The sequence below is a fragment of the Dasypus novemcinctus genome, chromosome X (assembly GCF_030445035.2).
Source record: "Dasypus novemcinctus isolate mDasNov1 chromosome X, mDasNov1.1.hap2, whole genome shotgun sequence".
Lineage (NCBI taxonomy): Eukaryota > Metazoa > Chordata > Mammalia > Cingulata > Dasypodidae > Dasypus > Dasypus novemcinctus.
The window spans coordinates 58319581-58334325 of record NC_080704.1 but is presented as its reverse complement, the minus strand read 5'-3'; the positions used below and the strand labels follow the sequence as shown (position 1 = coordinate 58334325).

The 14745-nt window shown below is 40.3% G+C and overlaps 1 protein-coding gene and 1 pseudogene across 5 annotated transcripts in view; both read left to right on the top strand.

The window, feature by feature from the left end:
• Nucleotides 1-7019, top strand: part of SHROOM4 (shroom family member 4) — a 346941-nt gene extending 339922 nt beyond the window's left edge. For all 5 annotated transcript variants that reach the window (XR_011647902.1, XM_058291632.2, XM_012525763.4 and 2 more), the window contains 2 exons: nucleotides 2246-2515; nucleotides 3498-7019. Coding sequence is in view for 4 of the 5 variants with exons in the window: in XM_058291632.2 (XP_058147615.1) it covers nucleotides 2246-2515; nucleotides 3498-3767 (540 nt within the window). In the remaining variant the exon portion in view is untranslated. The remainder of the gene's footprint in view (nucleotides 1-2245; nucleotides 2516-3497) is intronic.
• Nucleotides 7020-12986: 5967 nt separating this feature from the next.
• On the top strand, nucleotides 12987-14371 carry LOC101445015 (olfactory receptor 56B4-like; annotated as a pseudogene).
• Nucleotides 14372-14745: the final 374 nt, after the last annotated feature.

Genomic DNA, 14745 nt, shown 5'->3' with positions numbered 1-14745 from the left:
TGGGCTAGAATAGTTTTTGTATCTGAGGAAGGAAGTCAAGGAGGGTCACCAATTTAAAATGTCCCAGGAAAGCAACTCATCTATGGATGGGTCTTCAGTGACTCCAAAGCTTTCTCCTCTACTCTTTCCCCAGGGTTGAGGTCCAGGTTGCAGAGCTAAGATGCTAAAAAAGAAAGGGTTCTCTCTGCCTTCATTCTTCTAGACCTACAGATTCTGAGGACCAGGGTATATGGCTAATTTTCCAAGTTGGTAATTAGGCCACAGCTATCCCTTGTCGTTGACATTGGGTTTTGTTGCAGAAAGCAAAAAGTGAGGATATAACTGTAAGTCTCTTGGCATCTAATGGTATTGCCTCATTCATATCATTGATCCCCAACTCTCAGTGGATTTTGGAACTTTCCCCAACTGCTAAAAAATTACACTTCAGCCTAAAATAATGGTAATCTCCTGAGTGTTGAACAGTTCTGAAATGTGACAACAGGCCCTAGAGCCAGAGCAGGCTCCCTTGATCTTGATCAACTTGGACATCTCTAAATAAATGACTAGAGGGGAGCACACTCTAGTCTGTGGTCCCTGTGTCCAATATACTATTCTAAGCATGCAATATGTATTAACTCACTTGATTTTCATAAAAACTCTATGAGGTAGGTACTATGGTTATCCTGTTTTTTCAGATGGGAAAATTGGGGCACTGTGTGGTTGCATAATTTGCACTAGGTCATGCCACTACTTCATAACAGAGCTAGAGTTCAAACTCACGTAGCCTGGCACTACAGTCCATGCTCTTAACCTGGAATTGGTCCCTTCTTGTCAGAACCTTGTATCACTTAGTTCAGAATGACTGGTAATGATGATGATGATGATGACGAAGACAAAGATAATAATATAATCAGTAATAATAATAATACCAGCTGTAAACATGTACTGAACACTTAACAATGTGCCAGGCACAGTACTAAGTATTTTACTCCTATGATCCCATTTAACTTTCACAACAACCCTGGGGATGAAGTCAAGGTCATAGTTTGGAGAAGGTAGAAGTGAAATCCAGGTGTCTGTGACTCCAAAACTCCTCTCTTCCTGCCTTCCTGTGAGTGCAGTCCCAGAACTGGTTACACTTGTAAGGGAGACATATCAGAAGAAATAGGTAGTATTTCCCTTGAGAGATTTATAATCAGTAGCAAGTTGGGAGATCATATTCACACGCATGAAATAGAAAGGGAAAAACATTAAATTACAATATAGTGTTCTGACTCTAAGAGGCTTAGGAGTTCTGGGAAGAAAGAGATGATAGAGGGAAGAGGACTTCCTACAGAGAGGATGGGAGCAAAACTGGACACTGAAGAAAGAATAGGAGTAACCAAAGGGAAGAAAGAGGCAAAGAATAAGTGGAATTGCATATGCAAATTAGGAGCACAAGAATGAGTGTTGGGAATGCAGAGAAGAGTGAGGAGCAAATCTTGAAAGGCTCTGAGTAGTGAGATTAGAATTGTATGGTGGGGTCAGACAAAAATATTAACAGCAGCCAGCTTTTAATGACAAGCTCTTTACATGCATTATCTTACTGACTCCACATAACAATCCATTGTAGTAGCTTCTGTAATTACCTCCATTCTACAGCTAGAGAGACTGACGCTGAACTAAGTAAAGTCACCAAGTTCACACAGCTAAGAAGTGTCAGAGATGGAAGTCAAACCCAAACATTGTGACTCTAGAGCTCACACTCTTATTCAAAAGGCCTCAGAAACCAAACTGAGGGGGTAGGGAGCTATCATAGTACCATGAACATAAGAAATATTTAAATGGATTGGAGGGGAATGAATGAAGTAATAGGCAAATACTCAATAACAATACTTTTCCAACCTAGGCTCTTATAAGCTGTCCAGTGCCTCTTAATATTTATTAAATAGTTTCAGCAAGTACTTATAAAAATGCACTTGACAAATGAGACTTAGCCCATGGGTACTACTTATCTCCTGCCAAGGAGTGTGATGGTGGCATGGAGATTCCTACCAGAGTTAAAGATATGGGAGTGCTTTTCCAGAGTTTGGAACAGAAGCTATCTGTCCAGAAAACTGCAATTTCTTCAGACTTACTCAGGTTTTCTTTATTTCCAGTGACTAGGGTACAACCCACTTGGGTCCCAAAACAGAGGTTACTTGAATCCTACAACTGAGGTTATAGGCACAAATCAGCTTCTTTTAGTCCTCATTATCTTTTGCCTTTTCCTATTCAACTCACCTAGATACAGCTCATTGAGAGCATTGGCAGAAAACTTTCTGTCCTACGGGAGGCCCAGCGGGGACTGCTGGAAGACATCAATGCCAATTCTGCCCTTGGGGAAGAGGTGGAGGCCAACCTGAAAATCATCTGCAAATCCAACGAGTTTGAAAAATACTGCTTGTTTATCGGGGACCTGGATAAAGTGGTCAACCTGCTGCTATCACTCTCTGGACGACTGGCCCGGGTGGAGAATGCACTCAACAGCATTGATTCAGAAGCTAACCAAGAGAAGGTAAAGTTGAATTCTCTGGGTGTGGATGGAGAGAAATGCCATTTGGTTCTTCTCAGGGCCTCTTTTCTTTCAAGTTTGGTTATTATGGGATGCATCAGAACATAGTGTTAAAAGAATGTGGGCAGGAAGCAGATGTAACTCAAGGGACTGAATGCCTACTTCAACACATGAGAGGTCCTGGGTTCACTTCCCGGTGCCTCCTAAAAAAAACAAAAAAAAAATCAAACAGCAAACAAATGAAAAATCCAACTCAGGGGAGCTGATATGGCTCAGTGGTTCAGTGCTAGCTTTCCACATACAAGGTCCTGGATTCAATCCCTGGCCCGGGTACTTAAAAAAAAAGAATATGGACACTGGCTTTAATTCTTTGATTCTTGCTCTACCGCTTACTATCTGTGTGACTAAGTAACTTACTTAACTTCACTCTGTTTCAATCTTTTTATCTGTGAAATGTGAAGAATATAGTACCAACCCTCATGGGGTTATTGTAAGAATTAAATTAGACAATCCATGTTAATTACTTATAACAGGGCCTAGAAAAGTATAAACACTAAATTAACATTAGCTGTCAGTAGTAGTAGTAGCAGCCACAGCAACGATCCTGTCCCACCTTTCCTTCTACAAGTGGTTTTGGGTACAAATTTGAATCCATAATAAAAGGCACATATGTATGTGCATAGTCAGATAGATACATACACTTACACTTGTGCACTCCCACAGAGATATACATTATTCAGAAAGCATTGCTGCAGTGATGGTTGTTCATCCAGTGGAAGGCATACATAAGCTGGCTTTGTCAGAGAGAGGAAGGTGATTGTGAATTCAAGGCTTTTGAATGCAGGTAGACCACAAGGCAAGGAATCTAGGGATCTTAAATTAGCAGAGTGGATGATTGCTTGGTGGCAGCATCCCTGTTGGAACACTGGGTTAGATGGATCACTGGTAACTGGAATGGCCCTTAATCAGTCCTCTGCTTTTCCAGTTGGTGCTGATAGAGAAGAAGCAGCAGCTGACGGGGCAATTGGCAGATGCAAAGGAGCTGAAGGAGCATGTAGACCGCCGGGAAAAGTTGGTGTTTGGCATGGTCTCCCGCTACCTGCCTCCTGAGCAGCTCCAAGATTACCAGCACTTTGTGAAGATGAAATCCGCTCTCATCATTGAGCAGCGGGAGCTGGACGAGAAGATAAAGCTGGGGGAAGAACAGCTCAAATGTCTCAGGGAGAGCCTACTCCTGGGGCCCAGCAATTTCTAATTCCACAAGAAGTCTATCACAACATCTCTGCCCAACCACAACAGAGAGTGCTTTCAGTCTTCCTTAGCAGTTTGTTAGCAATTAGATAGCAGTTAGTTAGCAGTTTGTTCCATACCCTCTACCTGGTATTCTCACTACTCCTTACCTAGCAGTGACCCCAACCAACTAGGAGAACCTGGGGATGTCCCAAGTTTCTGCCTAGGGGAGCAAGTTGTGATCACATAACCACACTTTTCTTCCCAGTTTACATAGGCACACACTTGCTGCATCAAAGTACCTTTATTCTTTGTACTAGGATACCAAAGATGTCACCATCTCACCACCCACTGGCACCATAATCAGCCTCTCAAGACTCAGAGAAGAACTTCTTGTGCAGCTCCATTCTATCCCAAGGCTCATAGCTCAGCCATTTCCCACAGGGATCCTACTGCCACCAGTTTCAGGGCCTCCCCACAGTTTTGCAGTGGGATACACAGAACTGGGAATTATACTTAGCAGAATGCTAGCAAAGGCTGAGAATTTCCAGGGGCCCTGCTGCAAGGAGCCAGGCATAAGCAAATTGGCTTTGCCCCCACTTCCTCCCCAGCAGTTTGAGGTGGAGGAGCCCTGCTTTCAGCCCTGGCTAGTGTGGCTTTCCTCTTATGCTAAGATTTTTGACTTGCCATTTCCTGTTTCCATCTTGCCCTTTAATTTCTGGGATTACAGGTTCCCATCCCAGGACTTCACACCATAGGCCATTAATAGCTCTACCAAAGCTGACTTCTTCATATATGTTTCACTGTTGGGTGGGGGAAGGGTGTGCTTTTTTCATATTATGATTATTTTAAATGGCCTTTTGATTTTATTTATTTTTATATTTTGTTTTTTTTCTTCTTTAACTAATAAAGTGAGAAGAGGGAAGTGGAAGAGGGAAAAGTTAGCCCAGAAGGAAAGCAATTTTTGCAGATCAGCTTGAATCCACTGTGGCTTGGTAAACAAGTGCCAAGGTCCTGAATTCTTCTCACCATAGCTGACGAATGTCTAAGAAAAGAGCCCTCACCTTGAACTCAGAGCCTGACCCTGTGCATTCCTTGATGTGTGCATAACCATGAACTATCCAACAGGGTTCAATGTTTTTCCTACTTTTTTCTTGAAACCAAAGCAATATCCTGAAACTGGCAAAGGTTCATCCGATTCCCTTCTGTCTCCAGACTGAGGAATGAGTAGAGGTGAACTCAGGAGGAGTTCTATCCAACATTTGCTTTCCTCAGTCTGGTGACTTGGCTTAGATAACTAAACCTCATGGTAGCTGAGAACTCCAACCAAAGCAGTTCCCCAAGAGCAAATAATGATCTGTTCCAGGAATAAATACAGCGTGCAAATAACCAATGTTGCTGCTGTTGCTAGGGTCCTGACTCTGATAACTAGCTCCTATCCTGGCAAAGCCCTCAGGTGGGCAATGACAGGAAGTGAATTGTTGGTAGTCACACTCTGTCCTGTTATCCAGCTCAAGTCCCTGTTTCTTGTTAACTGGAGCCAACCCTTGATACTGCTCAGTTCAGCCCAGCCCTGGCATCTTTCCTGGTGACTTCTGGGTTCCTTAGGACCCTTGAAGGTTAACTGTAGCAGCAGGGGTACCTCATTCACCTAAGAGTTTGCCAAGGAACTTTGCTGCTGATACAAATACTTGTCACTAGCTTCCTTTTCCTCTTCATTGTACTTGAAAACAATGGTAGAATCTTGGCCAGCAGAGTGTCCTGAGTGGGGGTTACTGCTGCCACTGTTAGAGCTGCTGTTAGAACCACCGTTAGAATGTCAGTTCCCCTTCTCCCCTCTGGTAGAAGAGTCTGCTCTATTAAGGAAGACTGATTACTTGCAAAGGGCTAGGATTACCCAAGCCAAAGTTGAAGAAGATAAGAGGAATCCTTTGAATAGAGATTATTGTTGCCATCTGTTGTTTTTTAAAAAACAAAAAAACAAAAACAAGCTCTAGGACAAAGAAAAAGCCAGGTGAGATGCCCTGAATTGGGAGGACAAGGCTGATGTGTTCCATCATTCTAAGCTGTTTTTGGCTAGAACAGCTTTTTTAGTATATGAACCCAGGGGAAAGAGTCATCACTCACCTAGTCACCAGGTCAATGGTCTGTGTTTTTCTAGTCAGTGTTAGATTGGTTCCACCTTAGGTTTGTGTCACTAAAAGTACTATTGACTCCATTAATTTTGCTCCTCACCCCACCTCAAATTAGCTTCTTGAGTTGGAATCAGAGCACAAAGATTTTCATTTTTAGATGGAGAGCCTATTTCCAAAGCACTAAAAATAACCCAAAAACTATACTAAGCAATGAAACTCAACAGACAAAGGTGAACCGACACTGACCCACCACACTCCTAACCTGGCAGTTCCGTTGTGAATGATAGTGCTGCAAAGCTGCCAGTATTATTTGGGATGTATGAGATAGTGTCTTTCCCTCATTCTCATTCCCTGGGCTCTGCCCTCCTCCCAGGCCTGCCAAGATGAAACAATTTAGAAAGCAGACAAAGTAATTTCCCCAAAGACATAGGTCTTGACTTCTGCCCTCTCCCTTCAAATAATCATACAGGTCCCAGGGTGTGGGGGGTGAACAAGTTGGTTATATGTAGAAAAGGAGTCAGTGCAAGAATTCCTATCACATACCCCACTCTGCACATACCATCACAGCAGACTCAGCCAGGATATAGCAGTAAATGTTCAAAAGGAGAGTGAAACAGAGCCACTGAAAATAAAGCCTGAGGAAGGAAGATATTAGAAGCAGAAGAAAGGAGAAAGGAAGAAAAAATGAAAAGCTACTTTCAAGGCCAGGTTCAGGTTCTCTTGTGCCCAAAAGCTGCCCACAATCACCAGAGCCACACCCTTAAACCCAGCCTCCCTGCAGGTGTTGCTCTGCCCATAGCAGGCCCCAGATGGAAAAAGATGGGCACCTTTCTGGTCACTTCTACCCATCTGCAGAATGATGACTCTCACTGCCTTTTCCAGAGTTGTCTATGCCAATATTTCTGTAAGAGCATATTGTATTGTTTGAAGATTAGTAGATCTTTAATTGGGGAATTGGCAGTTCCTACAGAAAACAAACCATTTGTTGTACAAATGTTGGGGGTCCTCTATCCCATGTAAAGATTATTTTTCTGAATCTTATTGTTCCTGCATTTATGTCCTCCACCTTCTTGACTGACACTAATTGTCATCCATACTTCCATAAGAGGTGCTAAAGATAAAAACAACTCACATATTTTGACTGAGGTTGTGGAAATTTCTTAATATTCTCTTGAAAAGTACTGGAAAGAAGTTTTGTCATCTATCTCTAGTCCTTCATAATTAGCTATAAGAACAAAGCTTTACCATGTACTTCCCTAAACCTTTACCCTAGCCCCATGGGGATGGCATTAATGCTCCACCACTCATTATTTCCAGTAAAGAAGCAGAGACTACCAGAGCCCTTTTAGGAGAACATCTTTCAGACATCTCTTCCAACAGCACCATGAATAGGGGGAACAGAGTTTATGCCATGGATTACCTCTTTTGTTACCATGGGAACGAGGTGTGGTGTTTTTCTATTTAAAAGGACCCTAGGACCTCAGCTCTGCCCTTTATGTCACTGATATATTTCTTCCTCTGTGGTTAACCAGTGATAACATCTCAGCTAGCCAACCCAACATTTAGGATACAGGAAGATTCAATCAGGTGTAATCTCAAGTACAGATCTCAGCGGTATACAATGTCCATCTCTGGAATATAGCCTAATTGGAAGGGAACAACCTTCTAGACCTTCTCCAATCTTGAGTTCTGTCTACTAATATCATCCTGCTTCTACCTGTTATTCTAGTCTCACACCATCACTCTGAGCTCCTTGGAAAGCAGTGTCCTTGCTGATCAGCTCTCAAAGACAACCTCAAGAATTAGACCCAAATTTACTCCAAGCAGCTCCCTGTGAAGCCTTTAAATGCTTACATTTCCCCCTCTGATTTATATACCAATCATATTCCAACTGCCTTCCTACCCCAGAAATCTAGTGTAGTAGAGTGGAAAGAGTCTAGCTTTGACATTAGGATAAGCTATGTTCAAATCCTGGTTCTGCCACTATTCTGTGAACCCAGGTAACTTGTTCCACCTTTAAATGTATTTCTTGTCTTTAAAATGGGGGCAACAATATCTTGCAGAGTCATTGCGGCTTAAAATAATAAATGAAGTCCTCATAGCACCTAGCTAACTCCTGGAAAATTATTAGAAATGCAGAATCCCAGGCCCCAACCCAAATCCACTGGACCAGAGTCTGCATTTTAGCTAGATGTCCAGGATATTCATGTGCACATTAATGGGTCCTGATTTACTCAGTTAATTCTTTCCTTAAACCATACATATTCTAGCTCTTCTCATATCGTTCATACATACCTGACCAAATGAGTTCAGTAAAGGTGCAGAATACAAGATAAATATACAAAAATAATTGTGTATATACACACTAACAAGGAAAAATACAAAAATTATATTAAAATAATTCCATTTGCAATATAAAAAGTATAAAATATTTAGGATAGAATTTAACAAAAGAAGTACAAGACTCTTGTATACTGAAAAAGAAAAAAAGAAAACTACAAAACTGCTGAAAGAAATTGAAGAAGATCTAAATAAATGGAAAGGCATCACATGTTCTTGGATCAGAAGACTTAATAATATTAAGTTAAAAATACTCCCCATATTTATCTACAGATTCAAAGTAATCCCTATCTTAATCCCAGATTTAATTAAGTGGTTACATAAGTGAAAATCCCTGTTCTTAGAAAATATGCATTGAAGTATTATGTGTTCAAGAAACATAATGTATACAACCTATTCTCAGGTGTTCAGGAAATAGATAAATGGATAGGTAGATGGGTGGATGGATGGATAGATAGATAAAGAAAAAAAGAAGAAAGAAAAAAGAGAAAGGAAGAAAGAAAGAAAAATGAAAGAGAAAGGAACAAGTGTGGCAAAATGTTAAAATTGGTGGATCTAGGTATCTGGGGGATAGGGATATGTTGGAGTTCTCTGTGGGTTTTGTATTATTTTTGCAAATGTCCCATAAATTTGAAATTACTTCAAAATAAAAAGTTTAAAGAAAAAAACAACAGCTGGCATTTGTAGAAATTAACAAGATCCTAAAAATTCATGTGCACATGCAAGTGACACAGAATAGCCAAAATAATCTTTAAAAAGAACAAAGTTGGAGGACTTACACTTTCATATTTCAAAACTATAGTCTTCGAGACTGTGTGGTTCAGGCAAGAGGGTAAACATATAGATGAATGGAATTGAGAGTCTAGAAATAAACCCATATTTATGATCAATTGATTATTTTTGCTTTAAAATTTTTTTTATTTGGCGAGTTATGAGTTAACAAAACAATCATGCATACCACACAGTATTCCCATTCATCACCCCACCACTAACACCTTACATTGTTGTGACACATTTGTTACAAATAATGAAAGAACACCATCATAATATTACTGCTATCTATAGTCCATACCTTATATTTGGTGTATTTTTCCCACAAAACATCCTATTACTAACACCATGTTTTAGTATTGTATATTTGTTAGAGTTCATGAGTGAACATTCTCATATTTGTCCTGTTACCCACAATCCATCATTCACCACAGTGTTCACTGTATAATATGATCCCCTGCCTTGTACAACTGTCCAATTGAACACCCAGAGCTCTCAGTTTCATCACAGAGTTGTGCTGTCATCAGCTTAATCCATTTCAGAACGTTTACATTACTCCAAAAGGGAAGATCACATATCCCTTCATAGTCCCCATTATTGACACTTAGAATTGATACAGTACTTTCTTTGCCAACTCATTGATTTTTGACAAGCGTTCCAAGACAATAAAATAGGGAAAGAATAGTTTTTTCAACAAATGTTGCTGGGACAGCTGGATATCCATATGCAAAGGAATGAAGTTGGATGCCTTCCTTAACACCACACAGAAAAATTAACTCAAAAGGGATCATAAACTCAAATATAAAAGTTTTATAAAATTACAAAATGCTTAGAGGAAAACAGGAGTAAATCTTCATGACATTGGCCTAGGCAATGATTTCTTACAAAGAACCCCTAAAGTACAGGCAACAAAAGAAAATATAAATAAATTTGACTACATTAAAAATTAAAAATTTTATGCTGAAAGCTATGCCATCAAAAAGTGAACAGAAAACCCACAGAATGGGAGAAAATATTTACATCATATATCTGATAATTGACTTGTATCCAGAATATAAAAAGAAATCTTACAACTCAAAAATAAAAGAATTAAATAACACAATATTTTTAAATGGGCACAAGATCTGAATTGACAGTTATCCAGAGAAGATATGCAAGTGGCCAGGTAAAGAAGCTCTACATTGTTAATCATTAAGGAAATGCAACTCAAAACCACAATGAGATATCACTTCACACCCACTAGGATGGCCATAAAACAGAAAATAACAAGTGTTAGCAAGAAATTAGAACCTTCATACATTGCTGGTGGGAATGTAAATTGTACAATCCCTGTAGAAAATGGTTTGTCATTCCTCAAAAGTTAAAAAATACAGTTGCCATATGACCCAGCAAGTCCAAAACTAGGTATATACTCAAGAGAATTGAAAACACATATCCACACACAAAAATTGTACCCAAATGTTCATGGCAGTATTATTCATAAATAGCCAAAAAGTGGACACAACTCAAATATCCATCAAGTAAAGAATGGATAAACAAAATGTGGTATATCCATACAATGCGATATTATTCAGCCATAAAAAGGACTGAAATTCTGATATATGCTACAGTATGGATGAACCTTGAAGACATTATGCTAAGTGAAGGAATCCAGACATAAAAGACCACATATATGATTCCAGTTATATGAAATGTCCAGAATAGCTAAATCTATGAAGACAGAAAGTAGATTATTGGTTGCCAAGGACTGGGGGGCTATGAGGGAAATGGGAGTTACTGCTAATAGGTATGGGTTTCCTTGTGGAGTTATAATATGTTTTAAACTTAGATTGTGATGATGGTTGCCCAACTCTGTGACTATATTAAAACCCATTGAATTGCACATTTTAAAGGGTGAACTGTATGGTATAGGAAATATATCTCAATAAAGCTGTTAAGAAAAGCTATTGCCTATTTCTGTCAAACTCATTCCTATTGATAAAAATCTGCATTGATGGTAAGCATGTAGCTGACGCTTGAGCCCAAAGAGTATAATATTCACACCATTTGAATTTTGGGAGGGAGCTTATTATCACATTATTCTTCCCCTTGCAGACCTTGCAGACCCAGCAACACAAGGAGAAAGAGTAGTCTTAGTTTTGTATCATAATTTCAGCAGGAACAGTTAAGATGGGATCTATTAGGGAGTCGGGGCAATTTTTCTAAGCAAGTAGTTTGGTGTTGTTAAGAATATCAGCTCTTGAAACAAACAAACCATGTTTCAAATTGTGACTCCTCCAACTTACTATGTCCCCTAGACGGGCTGCTTGACCCCATCAGCCTTAATTTCTTCGTATGTAAAAGAGAGCTAATAAAATCACCACCACTTCAAAGTGTTATTATGAAGATTAAATGAGATAATCCATATGAAGAATGTAAAACACTGCCTGCCATATAGTAAGTACTCAATAAATGTTAGCTGTTAGATTCATTATTTTTACTGAGTTGACACTGAAGCAAAATAATATAAGAAAAAGTTAAAGGAATTAGCCGACCTGGTTAAGTAGAATGAACCAGAGAGTAGGTGTTGCAACTCTGCTGAAGCTCAGGGCCCAGCTGGCACATAGACAGTCCAGAGATTCAAGTCTCCTGGGCATATACCAACCCCAGCGCCAATCACAGGTTCAGTAAAAGTGACGGAAGAAAAGTGTAGAGAGGTCACATCTGAGTCCAACTCCATCACACTCAGGAGCACAAATTTCAAAGTAGGGCCCACTTGCAAGGCACTGAACTCCAGAGCCATCTGTCATGGCTGTAGGACCTAGGTGTCTCTGTAGCCCTCAAGAGCACTACTACCTGGGGTTGTATCTACTTTGGCTGTCTCTGGGATCCTGCTGAGGCATGCATATGCCCAACCACTCTGATGACCTCCCAATTCATTTTGATGTCTCTTAGCCATATAAACATATTTGTCTTTACCATTTCACCCTTTTATTCAAGGTATTTTTCTAGTTGCATCACCAGCTGGTGCTTCTTAGTAATCCCTTGGCACCAGGAAGTCGCATTCCCAGGAGTCATGTCCCATGTTGGGGGAAGGTAATACATTTATATGCTGAGTTTGGCTTAGAGAGTGGCCACATTTGAGCAACACGGAGGCACTCAGGAGGTAACTCTTAGGCACCCTGCAGCTCTAAGCCTAGTTGAAATTTCAAGCACACAGGCTCATAAGCATAGTCGTCAGTATCAAGGGCCCATCATTAGACCATCCTTCTTTGGTCTTTGCCTTTGCACTTGGGAGATTGTTGCTATTCCATTGGGGAGTGCTACAGTTTCCCAAAATGGGAACTCTGTACTCCCTCTTTTGTCGTGTGAAACTCTACCCACTATGTCAATATCTAGCAAACATCTGAACATATCTATATACCCTATGGCCCCTCCTGCAAAAGCTCTTCATCTGCACAGAGGCTAGGATCTATACCTAGGGAAAAAGTCAAAGAGATAAGACTGAGCTCTGATATGGCCATGTTGGAGAATATGGGACTCTTCAATAAGGGGAATGTGCAAATAAAACCCCATGGCTGTGGTGGACTTGGCCCAGTGGTTAGGGCATCCGTCTACCACATGGGAGGTCCACGGTTCAAACCCCAGGCCTCCTTGACCGGTGTGGAGCTGGCCCATGTGTAGTGCTGATGCGTGCAAGGTGTGCCCTGCCATGCAGGGGTGTCTCTGGCGTAGGGGAGCCCCACGCGCAAAGAGTGTGCCTTGTAAGGAGAGCTGCCCAGTGGGAAACAAAGTGCAGCCTGCCCAGGAATGGCGCCGCACACACGGAGAACTGACACAACAAGATGATGCAACAAAAAGAAACACAGATTCCCGTGCTGCTGACAACAACAGAAGCGGATAAAGAGAGGTGCCCAAAGATGTACTTACCAAATCCAATGGATGTGTCATGATGATGGGAACGAGTGTTGTTGGGGGGGCGGAGAGGGGGGGTGGGGGGGTGGGGTTGAATGGGACCTCACATATATATTTTTAATGTAATATTATTACAAAGTCAATAAAAAATAAAAAAATTAATAAAAAAATAATAATAATAAAAAAAAAAAAAAAAAAAGTCACAACAAATAGACACAGAGAACAGACAACCGGGGTCGGGGGAGAAGGGGAGAGAAATAAATAAATAAATAAATAAATAAATAAATAAATAAGTAAATAAATAAATCTTTAAAAAAAAACGTGGCTATCATATTGTTAGGCACACAGGAGACTGTCAGTAAAAATTTGACAGACAGAATTAAGATTTCTCAAGATATGGATATTTCCCAGAGTATAACTAATAGTTCAAGGTTTCAAATATCTAAATTCATCCTGATGGGGCTCCCAAGCATTTGTGAATGGCAGCCCAAGCTATCACTGCCCCTGGCTCTGCTCTACCTCTCACCTCTTGGTGCCAATCTCCTCATTGTGATCACCATCCAGCATGAGCTTAACCTGAATCACCGCATGTATCAGTTCCTTAGCATTTTGAGTGTAGTGGACATTGGCTTGGCCACCACCATCATGCCCAGGATTTTGGCAATTTTCTGGTTTAATTCTAAGGGCATCAGTCTGCTTGAATGCTTTGCTAAAATCTATGCTGTTCACACTTTTATTAGCATGGAGTCAGGCACCTTCCTCTGCATGGCTTGGATAGATATGTAGCCTCTGCCACCCACTTCAATATCCTTCCACAGTTACAGAAGTCTTTGTGATTAAGTCCACAGGATTCATGTTGCTTAGGAATGCCTGTTGACCATCCCAGTGCCTGTACTAGGTGCCCAGAGACACTATTGCTCCAGAAATAAAATTGAGCACTGCATGTGCTCTAACCCAGGAGTCACCATCTTAGCTTATGATGACATTACCATTAATAGGTGTTATCAGTTGACTTTGGCATGGGTCATGAGTGGACGTGATATGCCTCTGGTCTTTGCTTCCTATGTTCTGATTTTTTACTCCATGCTGAGATTAAACTCTGTTGAAGCAGTAGTCAAGGCCCTGAGTAATTGCAGATACCATCTCCTCCTCATCTTCTTCTACACAACCATTGTAATAGTGTCTGTAGCCTACCTGGCAGTGAAAGCAGTTCCTGTCTTCCCCATTCTCCTTAATGTACTTAACTTTGTCATCCCCCAGCCCTTAACTCCGTGGTATATGCTCTTCAGACCCAGGAGCTCAGAGTGGGCGTCTGGAGGGTGTTTGGTTTAGGTGAGAATGTGTCCAGAAAGGGAATCAAACTTAAATAATTGGATATGTGGAACTGAAAAAACAGCATAGATTTTGAAACTCAACAGACCCTGGTTGCAATCACATTTTCCTCTTTCACTAAGAAATACAATTTTTTAACTAACACATGAACAAAAGATCACACTCTGTACAAAAAAAATATTTAGAGTGAAAATAAAGATGAAGAATAGTTACTGACTGGGTGGAGCTATATATATTGTTTTTAATTAAATAATTTACATTTAAAAGTTACAGCATGGAAACAATTCAAATACCTTTCAACTTATTAATGGATAAAAATGTAGTATAACCATACATTCAAATGTTAAACAGCAATAAAAAGGAATGAAGTACTGATACATGCTACAACATGGATGAACCTTGAAAAATTATGTCTAGTGAAATGCCAGAAATAAAAGATCCATTTATAAGAAATGTACAGAATAGGTAAATACATAAAGACAGAAAGTAGATTAGTGGTTGTCACGGGCTAGGGGTTTTGTGGGTCAGGGA